Source organism: Lacerta agilis, chromosome 17 (genome assembly GCF_009819535.1).
Source record: "Lacerta agilis isolate rLacAgi1 chromosome 17, rLacAgi1.pri, whole genome shotgun sequence".
Classification (NCBI taxonomy): domain Eukaryota; kingdom Metazoa; phylum Chordata; class Lepidosauria; order Squamata; family Lacertidae; genus Lacerta; species Lacerta agilis.
This window is the reverse complement of record NC_046328.1, coordinates 26,466,020-26,486,322: the sequence shown is the minus strand read 5'-3', so window position 1 is coordinate 26,486,322 and position 20,303 is coordinate 26,466,020. Positions and strand designations below refer to the sequence as shown.

Below are 20,303 nucleotides of genomic sequence, written 5' to 3'. Positions count from 1 at the left end.
CCCGTTGCTTTCCATCTGTAAAAAGCCTTGTTGTCTTCTTCTTCTTGCTGTTAATGGATTTGTTGCGCCCAGGCAACAGAGCACTTTGATCCACTTCAACTGTGGAAACCTGGAGCCGTCCGGTATGCACTTGAATCCCTCCTGCAAAACAGTGAGCCCAATCCTGCCTTCCAGCTCTTTTCACCTGGGCCTCTCCTCTGCCCCCACCTGGAAGCTGCTTCCTAGGCACGTTCATTTTCTTCCCTCCCAGGATCTGCTTGTCCTCCATGAAGCCCTGGAGCAAATAAGAACACAGTTCAGCTTAGTCTCTGGCCCTGTTGCTCTTGGCTGGTGGTTTGGAGACTACAGAGATGGAAATGCAATGCAAGGGGAAAAAAGGCTCAGTGGGGTTTTTTTTTTAAAGGCTCCAAGGCAGTTCACACAGATCGGTTAACACCCTTCCTTCCTCCCCCCTCTGCCTTCCCTTTGTTTTCTTGCGCTCTTGCGTTATAGAACAGCAGGGCTCTCTTACAGAGACATGTGACTGAGCATCTCAGTGGGGACTCCATTGCTTGCTTACCGACCAACTTGAAGAGATCCAAAAGTGAGATGTTCAGGCTCCCCCACCTCTTATCTGAAGCCCGTGCTGCCCAGTCCCTGCTCATGAGAAGGGGCAGAGGCGGTGGCATCTTTGCATGGTGGGAATGCGGTGCAGGGGCAAATGAGATCAGTGGGGTGGAAAATTTCATCTGCCAATTTCAATTTCTCACAGTTTCTCCTCTCTCTCTCTCTCTCCCCCCCCCCATTCTTAAAGCTCGGTTCTCCACATTTCTAAACAGTTTGTTAATTATTATTTTTTAAGTCCTCCTAAAAAGTTCATCAACATTGCAGAGCAATTTTCTCCTCCTGTACAAGCAATTTCCCCTAATACAATGCCTTTTGGTATGTTACTTTCTCTAATATATATGCACTACATATGCATATATAATTCTTTTTGTACACATTACTTGGCAAGAGAGTGTCATTGCCAAATTCAGATACCGGGTAAGTGCACGTTTCAAGGGATGCCAGTTGTGAGTCAGTTTGCATGTTTCTTTGGGAAGTGCAAAGAAACAGAATCACATTTCTCTCCCTCCCCCCCCACCCCCGCCTACACTGGGATCCCAGATTAGGAACCTGTGGGGGTCAGTGGCTTCTCCAAGCCTTTGCCATGAGGGGCCCAGGTCCCCAGGCTGAAAAGGAACAGGCTTGCAGCCTTGAATCAGGCAAGAAAGAAGAGAGGTCTGCTCTGAGGTTCGGCACACTCTTGGAAAAGGCCCTCTAAGCACTTTCAGAGCCCAGATTTTTCTTGCCACTGCAGCGGGCTAGGAAAGAATTAAATTCTCCCTCTCCTTCTGCCAGATCCTGATCATTATCAGCCCCTCCAGCTGCTGGAGGCAGAAAAAACCTGCATGTTAAATATAAAGATGCATTTACTGTCACATCTATTTTGGTTCTCAGATATCTCCAACTGGCAGAAGTAGCTTCTAAGTATAGGAGCCAACTCCTGGGGGCTGAGGTCCCTTTAGCCCCCTCCAATAAAATATTGGAGGGGGCTGCCTCCCCCAAGCTGATGGACATTGCCATTCAAATGGTGCACATGTGCTATGTTTTGTGATTGATTAGGTGGGGCAGGGCTTACCTGGCCTCCTCAATAAGCACCATCTCCCCCCATGCTTACTCTGGGTTGGCACTGGGAGCCCCACGGGTGTGTATGCCCCACAGGTGGGGCTGCTGCTACCCCACAACTCCCCACTCCATCCTTCTTATGATGAGCATTGTCGCCAAGAGGCTGCCACTGCCTTTGGCCTCCACCCCATGAGCCACCGCTGTTGCCTCCTCTGCTTGGATCGTAAGAAAAGGAAGCACAGGATTCTCCCGGCGAATCATTCAGATCAGATCCCAGCCTCGCAAAACAGTGCAGGGCTGGCAGGGTGATGTGAGGAGCCAAATGTGCAGTGTTGCCCTATACCCCTAGCTACAGTTGCATCCTCCATTGCAGATTTTAGAGGGTTAGACTAGCTGGAGGTCCCTTCCTGAAATTCTAAGATTCCGTCCTGAGAATGACTTTGCCTTACCTTCCATCAGTAATCACAACCAGCCTGTGAGCTGAGAGGCGATGGTAGGCCTTCCAAACAGATTGAGTACCCTGTTGTACAGGGATGGGGAATCTTTGGCCCCCGAGATGCTTTTGGACAGCAACTCCCACCATCCCAGACGTCTGGCCATGCAGAGTGAGGCTGAAATGAATGGGAGTCCACCAGAACCCAAAGGGCCACTGGCCCCCCATCGTTGCTGTTGTAGGAACTAAGCAGTGGGTGATCATCCCACCTGCCCCTTCCATGCACCGAATGCCACATTGCACCCAAACTTGGTGGAAGAAATGGCTGATTCCTGATTTTCCACTCCATGCCCAAACCACTGATCCGCAAAGCACAAACGCAGCTCGCTGCGCATGAACAGATGAGTGCGGATGAGCTGCTCCTTGAACCCGTGCCCATGCATTCCAGCAAACATTCCTGGCTAAAGGCTGCCATCTTGTTGAGCTCGATGATTGGGTAACTGAACTTTGCCCACAGTCTCCAGGAGGGAAATGATCAACCCAACTTCCTTTCTTAGGGACTGTAGCCAAGTTATAAAAGTTGGACTCCAGGTATTTAACAGATTTTATTTGTCACTGACTTCGCTTATGGGTCAGGTCCACTAGCTTGGCTTCCTTCTGTTTCCTGATAGATTATTGATTTAGGTCAGGGGTGGGAAACATCAGGTGTGCGGGAAGACTGCAGCACTGGTGCCTGATCTTTATTTGGCCCCCCAGGACTCTTCAAGGGCCACACACCTTCCCAGGATTCACCCCTCACTGGCCCTGCCCCATGTTCTCCTGCAGAAGCACTTTTTACAATCCTACACCAAAATCCTCCAAGGCCCTAGAACAGTGTTTCCCAAACTTGGGTCTCCAGCTTTTTTGGACTACAACTCCCATCATCCCTAGCTAGCAGGACCAGTGGTCAGGGGAATGATGGGAATTGTAGTCCAAAATCAGCTGGAGACCCAAGTTTGGGAAACACTGGGTTGTGAATAGATTCTAAAGATAGCTCAGTTGGTAGAGCATGAGACACTCAAACCTCAGGGTTGTGGGTTCAAGCCCCATGTTGGGCAAAAAGATTCCTGCACTGCACAGTGTTGGTTTAGGTCAGTGATGGCCAAACTCGGATGATGGGAGTTGTAGTCCCAAAACAGCTGGAGGGCCGAGTTTGGCCATCACTGGTTTAGGTGATCCTCGTGGTCCCTTTCAACTCTATGGTTCTAATGAAAACTGGCTCTGTGCTGCTGTCACCATGAAATGTGGGCAGCCTTGTTCATATCAAATGAGGACTCCAGGTGGTTATAAGTGCTGGTGCAATAGGTGCCATTTAAGGTTTTACATTTGGGCCCATGAAGATTTCTTAGAGCATGTTACTAGTGTCTGCAAGTGACACTGAAGGCACCAGTGAAGACAAAGTTGCACCTCATGAGAGGTGTGTTTATGCCTGCGAAAGAAAGACTTCCGATGAATGTAACATCTCAAGACTTCTTACCAGTAAGATACAGTGGTACCTCGGGTTACAAACACCTCAAGTTACAAACACTTCGGGTTACAAACTCTGCTAACCTGGAAGTAGTACCTCGGGTTAAGAACTTTACCTCAGGATGAGAACAGAAATCACGCGGCGGCAGCGGGAGGCCCCATTAGCTAAAGTGTTACCTCAGGTTAAGAACGGTTTCAGGTTAAGAACAGACCTCCAGAATGAATTAAGATCGTAACCTGAGGTACCACTGCACATTCCTTGAGGAAGGCTGATAATAAAGATCACTTTCTATGGTGGGCTAAGTACTGGTGACCTCTGGCCCCATTGTAGGCATTGATTTTGGTGCTCTGATTTCCCCTTTGATATGTATGTTAATTTTATTCTTATACCTATTCCTGTTTTTAAGAAAGGGAGGTGTGTGTGGTATGACGTCGCTGTAACATTAATGAACAGCTTGCCAGCACGGGTGAAAAGCATTTCAACAGAGAAGCTCATTTCCTCACGGTGTGTTATGTTTGCACCTGCTTATCCTTGGATATGTGAATAAACTTGCATGCCGTATTTATGATGGATTTATTAAATGTGTATAACTGCCCTTCATCCAAAGATCTCAGGGTGGTTCATAGCATAAAAACCACAAAATAAAAACACAAAATACATAATAAAAACAGGAACATGAACAAAACAAGAACCCTCCGTCCCACAAACACATCTAAAAGGACACAGCCAAAGGCCTGGTTGAAGAGGAACGTTTTCACCTGGTGCCTAAAAGTGTACAATGAAGGTGCCCGGCAAGCTTCCCTGGAGAGAGCATGGAGCAAACGGGGAGTCACCACAGAAAAGGACCTCCGAACCTCTCATGGAGGAGGAGGAATACAAAGAAGAACCTCAGGTGATGGTTGCAGGGTCCAGGTCAGTTCATATGGGGAGAGGCGGTCTTTGAGGTATTACCATTTGGGAAGCCTGGGCATTATTGAGTTGGTTCCACAGAACCTTTGAGAACCAGATCTTGAACTCTGACAATCCCTCTTGCTGGAGGATGGAGAAGTGAGTGTGGCCTGTGTACATTGAACCCTCTGACATTCCCATGGCCGCAACATTGCCTATGGGAAAAAGGAAGGGTCACATCCATTGCACCACCCACTTCTGCATCTGACCCAGCCCCACCACTGGAATGTGGCTCCTGGAAGGAAATGCGGCCCCCTGGCTGAAGAAGTTTCCCAACCCTTGATTTAGGTCAGCTTTCTCCAACCTGGTAACCTGAAGATGTTTTGAACTACAATTCCCAGCAGGCCACGCCAGTGTGGCCAATGATGATGGGAGTTGTAGTCCAAAAACACCAAGTCGGGGAAGGCATTGGTCAGTGGGTTACTGATGTCAGGGGCTCTCTGGATCTAGAATGAGGAATCTTATGGCTAACCCAGTGTGCTACCTGGCACAGGATATGTTCACCTTCTGGAGCTCTGCTCAAGCATGCAAGGGAATATGGGTGGGCAACACCAGATCCTGTGATTGGCCGGCAGCACGAAGCCTTAGCATTGGCCAGGCATGTTATAAATACCAGGAGCCTGGCCAAGAGAGCAGCATTCTTCTTCCTGAATTTCAGGTGCAAAACTTTGCAAAGCATCTCAGCTGAAACTGATGTCCCCAGTTCAGCCCCTGACCTCAGAGACCCAAGGTTGGAAAGAGATACACTCTAGGTCAGGGGTGGCGAACCTCAGGGTTCAGTGGTGAGGAGAGTCAGGAGAAAGGGAAGAATGCCACAAAGGGTCTCTCCTGCACCCTAAGTGTCTAATATCCTCCTCCATTTTGACAGCTCCAGATCACTCTGGGTGGATCTGACTCAATGGGGTGATCAGAGGCTGTTTTGGCCCATCCATGGACCAGCCCCTGGTAGCTTCAGGATCCAGGATTTGTCCGGACTGGATGCAAAGTCCTAGATCTAATCCCTAGCTCCATCTCTCTGCTTTGTAGCCACCACTAGTTGTCCTCGAAGCAAACCCACTGAGATTAATGGGAATAACTGGATTCCATTCATCTCTGTAGGTCTTCTCTGAGAATGACTTAGCGCGATAGCTCTCGTTATGTCACCCGTGTGATGTAACATGCCAAGGTCCACTGCTCCGGTCCACTTCCCCCTTTCCCAATAGATGGAGCATCTTCCGTTTAAGCTGCCACCGCCCCCTTGGAAACTGCTCTCAGGGGTAAAAAATTAACCGGCCCGAAGCTTTTATACAAAGTGCTGGCTTTTCAAAGCATGTGGATTGGCCAGGACGGTCCTATATACTGAAGGCATCTTCTCAGCATCAATACGTAGAGGCCCTGTTCTTAAATTCTCTTGGGAATAAAGGAGAGCTGGAGAGAAGAGTAATATTATTGACAGGCGAAGAGAAAGGCAAGGGGCAACAGCGGGCTTTTGGTGAATTCAGGCCACGCCATCTGGGAACTGTGGATTGCCACATTTCTGCCTTCTGAAACACAGGAAGCCAGTTCTCTGTAAACTCCAACCAGTGTGCAGAGGCTTGAATCGCATCGGGGTCTCCTGGGAGCCCATCTCCTCTGCCTCCGAGGAACTCTGCTCTGCTGACCACCAACACCACCATGACTTTTGCAGATATCCTGGACAACTTGGGAGGCATGGGCCGCTTCCAAAGGATGTCCGTCGCCTTCCTGGCCATCCCTCTGATGTTGCTGGCCAACCACAACCTCCTGCAGAATTTCACGGCAGGGATCCCCGAGCACCACTGCCAGGCCCGCATCCTGGCCAACCACACCCGCCATGCCAGCAACCTCACCCAGCAGCTGGGAGCCAAGAGCCTCCTCAGGATTTCCATCCCGATGGATGGGAACAAGCGGCCAGAGAAGTGCCGCCGCTTCGTCACAACCCAGTGGCGGCTCCTGGATCCAAACGCTACCCTCCCCAGCAACGCCGCGGTGGACACTGAGCCATGTGTCGATGGGTGGACCTATGACAGGAGCATGTTCACCAACACCATCATCAGCGAGGTGAGAGAGAGATGAGACAGAGAGAGAAGCCATCTACCTGGACCATCCTTGAGAGAGAGGGGTTGAGGATAAATTGCTGGGAGGTCCATTGTGCAGTGGCAGAGCACCTGCTTGGAGTGCAGAAGGAGTGTCCCCTGCCTGAAACCCTGGAGAGCCACTGCAAGTCCACTACATGGACCAGTGCTCTGATTTAGTAGAAGGCAGCTTCCCAAGCTCCTTTGTTAAGAACCATGAGGTCTAGAATCTTAACTTTTTTAAAAAAAGGAAAAGGAGCATATATTATTTACATACAGAAGGTCCCTGCTTCAGTTCCCAATGGCATCTGGAAAACCATGGAGAGTCATTGCCAGTCAGTACAGCCAGAGTTTCTCAAACTTGGGTCTCCAGCTGTTGTTGGACTACAACTTCCATCATCCCTATGGTCAGGGATGGTGGGAACTGTAGTCCAAAAACAGCTGGAGACCCAAGTTTGGGAAACCCTTGTGTAGGCTATATTGAGCCAAATACACCAATGGTGTAACTTGATGTTAGTAAGCCAGGTTCCTGTCCAGCCATGGACAAATGAGGCAACAGTTTTGCCTAGAGCTGAAAAGAGCCATAGGGCTGGAGGAGATATTAGGTTTGCGTTCACCCTTTCAAGCGAAGCTCCCTAATTTGCACCTCCCGAAATGATATGCAAACCCCTAAGCAGCTGTCCTTCAAAATTCGCACTTCTCCAGAGATTTGGATGCTATTCGCTTGCCAAATACTGTGGGGGGGGGGAAATGTGTGACTCGGGGGAATGCGCACATAAAAATCCATCCGTTAGCAGAAAGAGCATGCAATATTGCATTGTGTTAGGAAATTGCTTCCAAAAATGTGTACATTAGGCAAAATTACACGCGTAAATATGCATTATTAGAAGAGAGAGTCACACCAAAATGCTGATGAATTCTAAAGAGCCCCTTTAAAAAACAAAAGAAATCAGAACAGATGCTCAATCAAGACTGAACATTTTATATTTTTGGCATAAACCTTGTGCCCAAAGCACCTTATAGCGACAGATCTGTCAGGGGTGTCAGCTATAACAACCAGGGGTTCAGACTGTGTGGAGTCAAAATGTAACAGCGAAAGGGAGGGATTTCTTCACATCTGGCACATAATGCTATGGCGTTTTTCAAGCCTAAGAATCTGTATTTCAGTGTCTACAAGTGGGATCTGTAGCAAAATGTCCCAGCTTCCTGCCAGCCATGCCTTTCCTCAGAGATCCTATCCATTCTGCATTGGCTCCCAGTACGTTTCCGAGCACAATTCAAAGTGTTGGTGTTGACCTTTAAAGCCCTAAATGGCTTCGGCCCAGTATACCTGAAGGAGCATCTCCACCCCCATCGTCCAGCTCTAAGGGCCTTCTGGCAGTTCCCTCACTGCGAGAAGTAAGGTTACAGGGAACCAGGCAGAGGGCCTTCTCGGTAGTGGTACCTGCCCTGTGGGATGCACCCCCCATCAGATGTCAAGGAAATAAACAACTATCTGACTTTTAGAAGACATCTGAAGGCAGCCCTGTTTAGGGAAGTTTTTAATGTTTAATGCTGTATTGTGTTGTTAATATTCGGTTGGGACCTGCCCAGAGTTGCTGGGGAAACCCAGCCAGAAGGGCAGTGTATAAATAATAAATTATTGATTTATTATTATTATTATTATTATTATTATTATTATTATTATTATTATTATTATTATTCCCCAATGTACCCTCCAAACATCAGCTAGCATGCCAAGTCCAAATTGGACTATTGGGGGGGGGGCTCCTCTGACCCAGATTTCTCCCTCCTTTTGCATGGATTTTGGATGCACAAGAGAGCTTGGTTACTATTAGTAGGTAGGAGGAATCGGTAGCATCAGAAACCTGGACAGCGAACGCTGGCGCCTATTTGTAAATGTACAAGCTAATAAACAGCTTCTTTAAATAATGACTTCCCTAAGTTACTCCTTATCCCCTTTCATCACTCTGCCTTGTTCACAGTTATATTATCTAAAGGGGGATATTTAAGTATGATAAGGATTGTAATGAGTCATTGTTTTCAGCACCTTTGTAATGAGTCATTGTTTTCATTGCCTTCACCTAGAGCCCAAAGTTCACCAGTCACATAATTTTTCCTCTGGGACACTGGAAACAGATTCTGCACGGTACTGAAAATAGGTTTCCGGGCTCAGAAATTAAGCCCAGCTGTGAGGCTGCCGCAAATGTTATGTCACACAGCCTCTGCTTTCCTCCCCCCCCTCTTGATTTTTAGTGGGATTTGGTGTGCGATTCCCGGACCCTGAGGCAGATGGCCCAGTCCATCTACATGGCCGGAGTGCTGATCGGATCGGTGCTGTTTGGCGGCCTCTCGGACAGGTGAGGTGCAAAGCTGGTTGCCATGGCTATGAACAACGAAGCTGGATGAATCCCCCCCCCTCATTCCCCAGTTAAATCTGTGGGGGTTGGTTGCCCCCTTCCTCTTGGGTATAATAACAGCTCTTGAAATCAATGTGGTTGGGGTTGTGGGTGAGGGATGTGGGCGTGGCCTGTTGCATGCCCACCTAGGTCAAGGGGTGGAGCCTAAAGCAGGTATTATGGTGAAGCCAGTGGGCCTATCAGGCTCCATCAATGCTGAAAGTTTAAACTCCCCGCAAGTCCAAATACCTCTAGGAATCCTAAAGAGGTACTGTAGGCAGGGACGATGGTAGCCCAAAAACTGTCATAGAATTCTACTCAGTATTGATCCAGAGCAGATTCCAACGTATAGTTAGCAGAGTAAAAACTTAACCACATTGTAGGATTGCCAATAAATAAATAAATAATAGACCAGAGGCAATTAATATTTCATCCAGCAGAGCTTTACTGCTACTGAAGGCAAATGAGCATAATGGTCACAAATCCAATACATTCAGCATTGGCACTGTCCACAAGAAATCCAGTTGCAGCAGACTTAACTTAAACTTACAATAACTTAAACAGTAATAAGACTAAACCCTAACACTCTACAGTGGCACCTTGGTTCTCAAACTTAATCCATTCTGGAAGTCCGTTTCAAAACCAAAGCGTTCCAAAACCAAGGCACACTTTCCCATAGAAAGTAATGCAAAATGGATTAATCCGTTCCAGACTTTTAAAAACAACCCCTAAAACAGCAATTTCAAATGAATTTTACTATCTAACAAGACCATTGATCCATAAAATGAAAGCGATAGACACACAATCAATCAATCAATCAGTAGCTGAACTGTCCACACAGTCACAAAAACAAAACAAGAAAGAGCCGAAAAAACAAAAACGCAAAATAAACTGCAGTCACACAATCAATCAATCAGTAGCTGAAATGTCCACACAGTCACAAAAACAAAACAAGAAAGAGCCGAAAAAGCAAAAACGCAAAATAAATTGCCAAAACAGACAGACCTCAGCATAACACTCAAAACAGAAGTGTGGCACTCAAATTGGAAGCATAACACTCAAAATAGAGCACGTTCGGCTTCTGAAAAAGTTCACAAACTGGAACACTTACTTCAAGTTGTTTGAGTAACAAGCCGTTTGAGAACCAAGGTACCACTGTATACACAACACCACTCCAGAGACAGAAAGAGAAAGTGAAACCCAGGCTCCTTCTGACCTTTCTTTTATAGTCAGCATGACCTTGACAGAAGAAATGAGAGAACCCATCTAAACCAGCTGTACTCGGCTTCTCTGAAGGAATAACCCAAACATCATGAACCTTCTGCTTGTTTCTTTCACGCAGAGAAGCTTCCAGAACCCTCTTGAATTAATTAGACTAGGAAAGATCTCTACACATCAGGTCAATACTTTCTACACTAAGGAATGCAAACTGGCCAAAACATCAGGAAGGTTCCATCCTTGCAGTGAAGAAGGGAGACGGGCCATAGCCAAATGGAAGAGTATCTGATTTGCACACCTGAGTTCCCAGTTTCATCCCAGGTGTGTTCAGGTAGGGTTGGGAAACTCCCCTGCCTGAAACCCTGGAGAGCCAAAGCCAGTCCATGGAGACAACTGTGAGCTAGATAGACCAATGGCCTGATGTGGTACGTATATAAGGCAGGTTTTTTTTACGCTCCTCTTAGCTTCACATTATTACATGTTCAACCCATCGTTTAGGTTTGGCCGGAAAGCCCTCATCGTCTTGAGCTACCTGTTGATGGGGGTGGCGGGCACCTCCACTGCCTTCGCGCCAAACTACACGGCATACTGTGTTCTCCGCTTCCTGTGTGGAATGGCCATGTCGGGGGTAGCGATTAACTCCGTCTCTCTGTGTGAGTACTTCTCTCTCTCTGGCGGAGTCCTCAAGAAGCCCCTCACAAGCCACCTGGTGAAAACCAGGCCCACTTCCATTTCATCCTACAAACCGGGGATGGGGAACCTCAGGTCCCAGAGCCAAGTGTAATCGCCAAGGCCTGTCTAACTGGCCCCCGTGACTCTCCTCAGACACCTCCCCCCACCTTTCCCTAGGCAATACCTTTCGCTGGCCCTGAGGGGGTTTTTGCGTGGAGGGAACGTGCCCTTGCACTCTGACAACACCTCTTGCTTGTGGATAGTTGGTAGAGCATGAGACTCTTCATCTCAGGGTCGTGGGTTCGAGCCCCACATGGGGCAAAAAGATTCCTGCGTTGCAGGGGGTTGGGCTAGATGACCCTTGTGGTGCCTTCCAACTCTATAATTCTATGATTGTCTGGATGGAAAATGGAGAGGGTGTGTGTGTGTATTTAGAAACAAGCCTCCTTTACAAGGGTAAAAGTTTATATTTTAACTGTACTAAGCCAGCACTTCAACACATTTTATTTTTGCATTTTGAGACACCACTCCTAATTTGAAAAGAACAACCTACCCCTTTTTAATCTACGTGACTGTAACAGCTCTGTGTTTCAGTGCACTGTCCACTCAATCAACTCCCGTGGCACTTAATCAACTTGAATTGCGTGTAGAGGTCCTCAAGCCCACCCCCAAATGATTCACACCGGACACAGAAATTTTGTTTAAGGTTATTGGCATAATTTTGGCCACAACTTTTTTATTAAATTACAACATGTGAGTGGTTGCTTAGGCATTGGTTTGACTATAAGTCCCATCTAGGGGACAGGCTGACTTCCAACCGCTTGGTGGAAGACAGCAAAGGGGAAAACACATTGAGGAGAGGATTTGGGGTCGGGGTGGCCAGGACCCTCCCTCTCCCTTAATGTTCCCAGGGGCCCTAGCGTGGCCCTAACCCATGACCAAGGGACGGACAAGCATGGAGAGCCCCTGGATTCCTTTAACGGAATTCCCCGCACAGCAGCAGCATTGGAGGGGCAGGCAAGAATCGCAGCAAGAAGGTGGTACCCATAATCGTTACCTGCGCACCTTTATCGTTTTTACTCACCCTGCTCCTCTGACATCGGTTGCCAACCTGAAAAAAGCAGCATTAAAAAAAATAAAATGTATCCTTTTCTCCTTCCCCAGGCATGGAGTGGATTCCGACCAAGTACCGTGCCATTGTTGGCACCATCAACGGTTACTGCTACACCAATGGGCAGTTCATCCTGGCCGGACTGGCGTATGCCATCCCTGGCTGGCGCTGGCTGCAACTGACAGTCTCCCTGCCTTTCTTTGTATTCTTCCTTTACTCCTGGTAGGTCAATGTGGTCTGCTGGCAGTGGAGCCACCAGGGCAGGACTTTGGGGGCAGAGAAGCCCAAAGCACAGCAGCAGGAGCAGGAGGGCTCAGGCCGACAGGTGCACCGGGGCTGGCTTGACACATTTTGCAGCAAGTGAAGTAATGCACATGGCTGGGTCCTGCTCACTGCAGGTCCCAGTCCCAAACACGGAGAGTGGAAGGGGCTCCAAGCTCACCGTGGGTTACTCTGCATTTTTAAATCGGTCCCAGTACATCCTTCCAACAAGGGTGGGAAAACATTTCGGTCCAAGGGCCACATTCCTTGTGGATGACTTCCCTGGGGCCACATGCCAGTGGTGGGCGGGGCCAAAGGGAAAAGAGGGCGCAGCCTCCAGGAGGCTATATTTCAGCCACGCCAAAATCAGACATCTCTATCCAGGCAAGCAAGAGGCACAATCACAGTTCAAGTACCAATTCTAGCAGGCAGAAGCAATCAAGGAGTGGTGGGACGCAGAGGAATGGTGGGAGGCACAAGCTGGGGAATTCCCAAGGGAACCCCCAGGGGAAGAAGGCTCAGAGCCCGAGGAGTGGTGGTGGGATGATAAGAGGTGGACAGAGGGAGCAGACAGGGGGGGGGGAGGTGTCAGAAGTAGAAGAGGTAACAGGGTTTAGTGAGCAGGGAGATTCGGTGGCAGAGAGAAGTCCAGAATTGGAAGCAGTAGTGGAGGGAGACCAAAAGGCAGAGATGAGTCAGGCTGGTGAGGAACTCAGGGTGTCTCTCTCCCCTGCTGCACCAAGCTCCCCTCCCCCATGGTCTCCTGGGACCAGAAGAGGTATGAAGAGGGAAGTGCAGAGAGAGGCACGTTGGTGTAGTCTCAGATTGTTTGGGAAGGATCTGGGAGAGGAGGGGACTTAGGCAGCTGTGGCAAGGCAGAGACATTCAGCCTCCACAACTGCCTCATAAAGGCAAGACCAACTGAAAAGAGTTGCTGTGCTCATTAGGCCTGGCTCCCCTGAGCAGGCATTTCTTCTGATAAAGAGTTAACTTCACATACCCCATCGCTGCTCGCTGCTCTAGCCATTCCTTCCTGAGAGCCAGTGTGGTGTAGTGGTTAAGAGCGGTAGACTCGTAATCTGGTGAACCGGGTTCGCGTCCCCGCTCCTCCACATGCAGCTGCTGGGTGACCTTGGGCTAGTCACACTTCTTTGAAGTCTCTCAGCCCCACTCACCTCACAGAGTGTTTGTTGTGGGGGAGGAAGGGAAAGGAGAATGCTAGCCGCTTTGAGACTCCTTCGGGTAGTGATAAAGCGGGATATCAAATCCAAACTCTTCTTCTTCTTCTTCTTCTTCTTCTTCTTCTTCTTCTTCTTCTTCTTCTTCTTCTTCTTCTTCTTCTTCTTCTTCTTCTTCTTCTTCTTCTTCTTCTTCCCTCAGAGAGCTACTGAAAGAATCCCCTTTCCTTGTGTTTGGTCTGCAGGCTGTTTGTGGAGTCGGCACGATGGCTGGCAATTTCAGGAAAACACGAGCGGGCAGTGAAAAGCCTCAAGAGAGCCGCCCAAATAAACGGGAAGAAGAACGAAGGAGACAAACTTAGTGTGGAGGTACAGCTTCCAACATAAATAAACACATAATAAAACATTAAATATTACAAAACTTCCCTATGCAGGACTGCCTTCAGATGTCTTCTAAAGGTTGTATAATTACTTACCTCCTTGGTTTGGGGGGGGGGGTCGCAGAACTCCATACCCTCCAACATTTATCAGATGAAAATGGGGGTGTTCCTAAGGAAAAGCTGGATATTCTGGAATCAAATCAGAAACTGGGACGGGGTGTGTGTTATTGGGTTGTGGGGCATGTTATTGGGTTGTGGTTTTATATTTTGATTTTGTTCTGTGAACCGCCCTGAGACTTCTGGGTACAGGGCGGTATATGAATTCAATAAATTAATAATAATAATAATAATAATAATAATAATAATAATAATAATAATATGAGATGGTTGGGCAGTGTTCTCGAAGCGACTAGCATGAGTTTGGCCAAACTGCGGGAGGCAATGAAAGATAGGCGTGCTCTGGTCCATGGGGTCATGAAGTGTCAGACATGACTCAACAACAACAACAACAACAACAACAACAACAACATAATCCAGGGCTGTCCCTGGAAAATAGGGACACTTGGAGGGTCTGCAACTGTGCAAGTCCTTTGAAGGTAGCACAGATCACTCAGCATACAAAGGTCAACGGCTTTTGCAAAGTCACCTTCTAGTGATGTTGGGCATCTCACTCTCAAGCAGCAAAAGCTGTTGTTCAGTTCGCCTTCCCCTTGGCTGAAGCTTCCTCAGTGGTGCTAGCAGCAATTGGGAGCTGAGCTTGCGAGATTAGAATTTGATTTCAAAAGCAAAACGCTTTGCTGCACGGCTCAGGTTCATTGTCAGCCAACGTGTCGTGTCATGACCCTGTTTTCTCGTTCTGCGACAAGTCTAGGGAGACAAAGTGTTGGCGGATTAGGCTATCTGTGGCTATGGGCCAAGATGGCTATGTCCTGCTCCAACAGTTAGAGGCAGCATGTCTCTGATTGCCAGTTGGTGGGAATCACAGGTGGAGAGAGTTGCGGCTTTCCAGAAGAGGCGTCTGATTGGCCACTGGGAGAACAGGATGCTGGATTGGATGGGCTTTGGGCCTGATCCAGCTGCAGGGCTTTGTTGGTGACCTTCTGTTCCCTGCTTGGTTTACCCCAGCTTTGCTCTCTTCCTGCTCAGGTTTTGAAATCCAGCATGCAAAAGGAGCTCTCTTCCACCACCAAAGCCAGCCACGGCATGGCTGACCTGGTGTGGACACCTGCCGTTCGCAGAATCTCCTGCGGGGTCTCCTTTGTCTGGCAAGTGCCTTCTTTTCTTCCTCTTGCTGGGGCAAAAAAGAGAGAAAGGAACACAAACTTTGCCCCCCCCCCCAAAATGCAATGTCGGGGACTGGCTGGATGAAGAGGAGCGCTAGAAGGCTCCAACCGAAGAACTCCCCCAGGAAATCAGTAGAGGAGGAAGGCTCACAGGCAAGATTGTGGTGGTGGGACTCTGAAGACAGGTCAGAGATGGAGGGAGGCTGGGAAGCGCAAGGAGCAATAGGCTTGAGGGAAAGAGAAGAGCCTGAGGCAGAAAGCCCTTAGAGAGAGAGAGAGAGAGAGAGAGAGAGAGAGAGAGAGAGAGAGAGAGAGAGAGAGAGAGAGAGAAATCAGGCCCTGGACCTGAAAGAGAGAAGGTGGAAACAGGGGTGTAGCAAGGGGGGTGTAGGGGGCGGGCTGCCCCATGTTCCATAATGGAGGGGGTGACAAATTATCAAGGAACAATTACTGCCCTACTAGGGCGGTTCATAAAAAAACTTTTTTTAAAAAAATGCCTGCTCCAAAGATATTATCTTACTATACTAGGGATTATGTAGCTATATATGAAATTTCATGCAGATTTGTTAATATCTTGACCCTCCTCCACCAAAATAGCTGTTTACTTGGCTGTTTTCCTATGTCTTGAAGGCTTAAATTTCAGTTCCCAACCCTAACCCTGTGGAAAGCCATCTAATTAGACTTTAATTTGATTTTGAGATGTTTTTAGGAGGTAATTTAATTATTGTTTGATTTTATACCAATGTTATGTATCTGATGTTAGCCACCCTGAGCCCGACTTCAGCCGGGGAGGGCGGGATATAAATAAAAGTTTATTATTATTACTTGTTATTATTCCTTTGTAAGAAAATATGAAATAATGTAAAAACATTTTTGCAGGGGGGGGGGAATCAATGGGGGGGGTTGACAAGAAATTTTCCACACCGGGTACCACCTGACCTTCTTACGCTTCTGGGTGGAAAGGGCAAAAGCTGCACCAGCTTTGCAGAAGCCGCCCAGTCCCTCTGCATTGAGCTCCCCTCCCACTTTGACTCTAAGGCCATGCAGGGCTTTACATGTAGCCGAACAGAAAGCCCAAGGGCCCACCAGAGTTTGAGCCAGTTTGGGAGACATCCAGAGGAGGAGATTTAGGTGGAAGGAGGAGGGGCCAAGAGCTAGTCTTGGGAACTTTGCCACTGAGAGCATGCATGCCTGCGTGATCCCTGCTTGTATGCTATTTTCCTGAATCAAAAGCCAGCTTTTCTTTGAGTCTCTGTTCTAACCTGCCAATGACCCAGCCCTGACATGCAAGCAAACAAATAGGGGATGCAAAAAAAGGGGGGGAGTGGAATAAGGAGAATGCAGAGGGGCTGAATGAATTATTTGAATCTGTCTTCACAGTGGAAGGTGTAGGGTGGGTGCATATACCTGAACTATCTTCTCAAGAAGGAATTCTTGAGGAATGGGCCTTTTTAGTGTTGGCTCCCTGTTTGAGCAATGCTTTCCCTAGGGAAGCATGCCAGGCACCATCATTCATGCATCTCTGAATTCTGAAAGGCAGTTCTCCAGCCGGGTAATGCGTACAAACATGCATATACTAAGGCAAAGTGTGCACCAAAATGCCTATATTAGTGAAAATCACATTCAACACTGTATTCTCCAGGGGGGAATTGCTTTACGAAAATGTTGCAAAAATCACATACGAATGTGACTCTTTGGAGAAACCCACACTAAATGGCTGGTGAATTTTCGCAAGATTGCTTAAAGATAAAATAAAAACTGCAAACTGATGTGGAAATGTGGAGAACGCAATTTAAGATTGGAAAGAAGGAACTGTCAGAAACTGAAACCAACAGATTATTGGAATCCATTTCAGACAAGACAGGAAGAGCTTTTGCACTGTTGGGGAGCAAGGAAGTTGGGGGGGAGGGTGTTGGTTGAGCATCCTGATTTGTGATCTGTCCCCCCAGGTTCTCCACCGCCTTTGCCTATTATGGGCTGGCCATGGACCTGCAGAACTTTGGCTTCAACATCTACCTAACCCAGCTGGTCTTCGGTGCTGTTGACTACCCAGCCAAGCTGATCTCAGTGCTGACCATCACGTTTGTGGGCCGCCGGTTCTCCCAGGCTTTGTCACTTATCCTGGCAGGGCTTTGCATCCTGGCCAACATCTTTGTGCCTTCGGGTAAGGATCTTGTTATGAGTGCGGCACAGAAATTGGTTAGTGCAAAGATATAGCGCCTCCCCTCCCCACTGGCCTCAATCCCAGGCATAAGAAGAGGCGAGCCCTGCTGGAACAGGTCAATGGTTCACCCAGTCCAGCATCCTGTTCCCACAGCAGCCAACCAGATGCTCCAATGGGAAGCCCAAAAGCGAGACCCGAGGAACTCTCCCTACCTCCAGTTCCCAGCTATTGGTGTTCAGGTGCATATTGCCTCCAACAGCAGAGCTTCAGCATAGCCATCGTGGCTAGAAGCCATTGGTAGCCTTATCCTCCGTGAATTTTTGCTTCCGGCTGACAAGTCTCTCTTATTTCTTAGATCTGAGCAATCTGCGGATGGTTTTTGCTGTGATCGGCAAAGGCTCCCTTGCGGCCTCCTTCAACTGCGCCTACATCTTCTCCGGAGAGCTGTTCCCAACTGTGATCAGGTGGGTCAAAGGGAGTCTTGGAAACCTACAATGCAAAATCCAGAGAACTGTGAATTTTGAAGGGCAGCTGTGTTCCGGTTTGTGTATTGTTTTTGAAAAGTGTGTATTAGGTAGATTTGCCTTTAAATGAAAACGGAACTTCTCCTTCATCCCTGCTGAAAAGTGTGGAATTAATTAATGACTAACAGGAAGGCGTACAAACGCCCCACGAGCAAGTCGTGGCGAATGCATTGTTGTAAGGTCTCCCTGCCAACAAATCAGAATGAAAAGTTCATTAAAGCTGTCTCACTGCCCCTTAAGCTTTGTGTGAGCATATCAGGATGACTGCTCAACAAACAGGTCATCTGGAAGAGCCCTGCATTTTTATTTTGTATCGTGTGATGCTGCCCTAGAAAACTCTAAGCCAACTGACGGACGTGCAATCCACATTCAAACCAGAAGCTCTAGAAACAGCTGGAAACTGCAGATCTTCACATCTGTTTCCTCTCCTGCCACAGGCAATCGGGGATGGGCCTTGGGGGTACCATGGCCCGTGTGGGTAGCATGATAGCCCCTCTGGTGAAGATGACTGGGGAAATATTTGCACCGTTGCCGCTGATAATCTATGGAACAGCCCCCATTATCTCTGGCATTGCTGCCTGTTTCCTACCAGAGACTCGGAATGTCCCACTGCCAGAGACAATTGAAGAAGTGGAGAGACGGTGAGTTTCAAGACATATCTAACGTTTCGGGGAGGTTTCTGCCCTGGTGGCCCTGCCCTCAAATTGGGCTGGCTAAGGAAGAAAACGGGGACGCGGGTGGCACTGTGGGTTAAACCACAGAGCCTAGGGCTTGCCAATCAGAAGGTCAGCAGTTCGAATCCCCGCAACGGGATTAGCTGCCATTGCTCGGTCCCTGCTCCTGCCACCCTAGCAGTTCAAAAGCACATCAAAATACAAGTAGATAAATAGGTACCGCTCCGGCGGGAAGGTAAACAGTGTTTCCGTGCGCTGCTCTGGTTCTCCAGAAGCGGCTTAGTCATGCTGGCCACATGACCCGGAAGCAGTATGCCGGCTCCCTTGGCCAGTAAAGCAAGATGAGCACCGCAACCCCAGAGTCGTTCGCAACTAGACCTAACGGTCAGGGGTCCCTTTACCTTTACCTTTAAGGAAGAAAACAGAATTCTATATACTGCTCAGAGACACTTAAAAAAAAAAGCAACCTTTCTTTAACTGGAAAATTTGTAAGACTTTTAAGCTGGAATCCTATATGCATTTAGTGAACAGTCAATGCCTTGTGGGGTATCTTCGGGAGAAGAAAAGACTAAGGAGTAAACCCTACACAAATCCGTAGTGGAGTCTCTAAGATGGTTAGATGGCGCCTTGTGTCCCTCCTTCTGGCAACTCCTGATGCCAAGCTGGTGCCAAACGTATTGCTCTGCTTTCGTTTGGACCACATCAGCGAGGCCAAGAAGGTCTTGTCATCTGGGCAGCCCAGGACCTCCATCCACATCTAGAATATCGTGGAAAGGTTCATTTCTTTCAGTAATTCAACTGAACCCCAAATTAACAATTTCAGCTTTGGGGTTTTCATCAGTTGTATGCTATAATCATCACAATTATAACAAATAAAGGCTGGACATTTCCCGCTTTGCATGTCATGAGTCTATCTCATATATTAGTTTCACCTTTTAAGTTGAATTACTGAAAGAAATGAACCTTTCGAGTTTCACCTGTAGACCTTCAGATACTTTAAGATGGCTATCTTGTCACCTCTTCAACGGTCTCTTCTCCATGATAAAACATGCCCATCTCCTTCCGCCTTTTCCTCATAGGGCATGATCACTCTCCTTGCTACTTTCCGTATTGCTTATTTCTGTTCAATCGCTCTTACTTTTAAGGTCAAGACCCCTCGGAGAGGATGAACAACAAATGAAGGTTCTTCTCGCCTCCACCAAATCTGATCCCATCAAAGATGGCAGCTAAGAAGACAAAATACACAGGGGCTTTTTCACTCCACCCTCACCTGCCCACCCCAGTCTTCAGTCTTCAGGCCCCTCCCCAGGTCCTCTAAAAGTTAAATCTCAGTGGGGAGGGAATTGATGGAAGCAGTGGGATATGCATACACCTATGGTACAGGCATGTAAATTTAATGTGCTCGTGTGGATGCAAAATGTCAGCGCACTTTTTCCAGTCATAAATTTCTGCATCAGCGTGCAATTTATTTATTTTTCAAAAACCTGCTTGAAAATCCATCAGCATTTTATTGTGAATTTCTCCTAATATACACTTTTTTAAAATACAATTTTTGCAAAGCAATTTAATACAGTTTTGCAAAGCAATTTTCTCCAATATGATGTGTTTTTGTACACTACTTTCACTAATATATGCATTTTTTATGCACGCTTTGCCCTAGTATATGTCCCCCCCCCCCCCGTACACATCACTTGGCTGGAGAACTGCATGGCAAAATCTGGAGAAATGTGAATTTCAAAAGGTGGCTGTGTTATGATTCATGTACTGTTTTGGAAAGTGCGAATTAAATGCACTTTAAATGCAAACTGATTCAGTTTATCCCCCATCCCTTC

At 47.8% G+C, this 20,303-nt stretch overlaps 1 protein-coding gene across 1 annotated transcript; it reads left to right on the top strand.

The window, feature by feature from the left end:
- Window positions 1-6,188: 6,188 nt before the first annotated feature.
- On the top strand, window positions 6,189-19,988 carry LOC117039206 (solute carrier family 22 member 6-A-like). The gene is made up of 10 exons (XM_033136289.1): window positions 6,189-6,593; window positions 8,864-8,967; window positions 10,723-10,877; window positions 12,061-12,229; window positions 13,692-13,815; window positions 14,973-15,091; window positions 17,059-17,273; window positions 17,629-17,737; window positions 18,235-18,438; window positions 19,617-19,988. Exons 1-10 carry the CDS (start codon window positions 6,189-6,191, stop codon window positions 19,699-19,701), a joined length of 1,689 nt encoding a protein of 562 aa, XP_032992180.1. The 3' UTR covers window positions 19,702-19,988.
- Window positions 19,989-20,303: the final 315 nt, after the last annotated feature.

Bases quoted from the DNA above. Each gene is read 5' to 3' on its own strand.
- LOC117039206 (XM_033136289.1), top strand. From the start codon at position 6,189: ATGACTTTTGCAGATATCCTGGACAACTTGGGAGGCATGGGCCGCTTC. The intron at 15,092-17,058 runs GCAAGTGCCTTC...CTGTCCCCCCAG, and splicing joins TGCGGGGTCTCCTTTGTCTG to GTTCTCCACCGCCTTTGCCT. The intron at 17,274-17,628 runs GTAAGGATCTTG...CTTATTTCTTAG, and splicing joins CAACATCTTTGTGCCTTCGG to ATCTGAGCAATCTGCGGATG.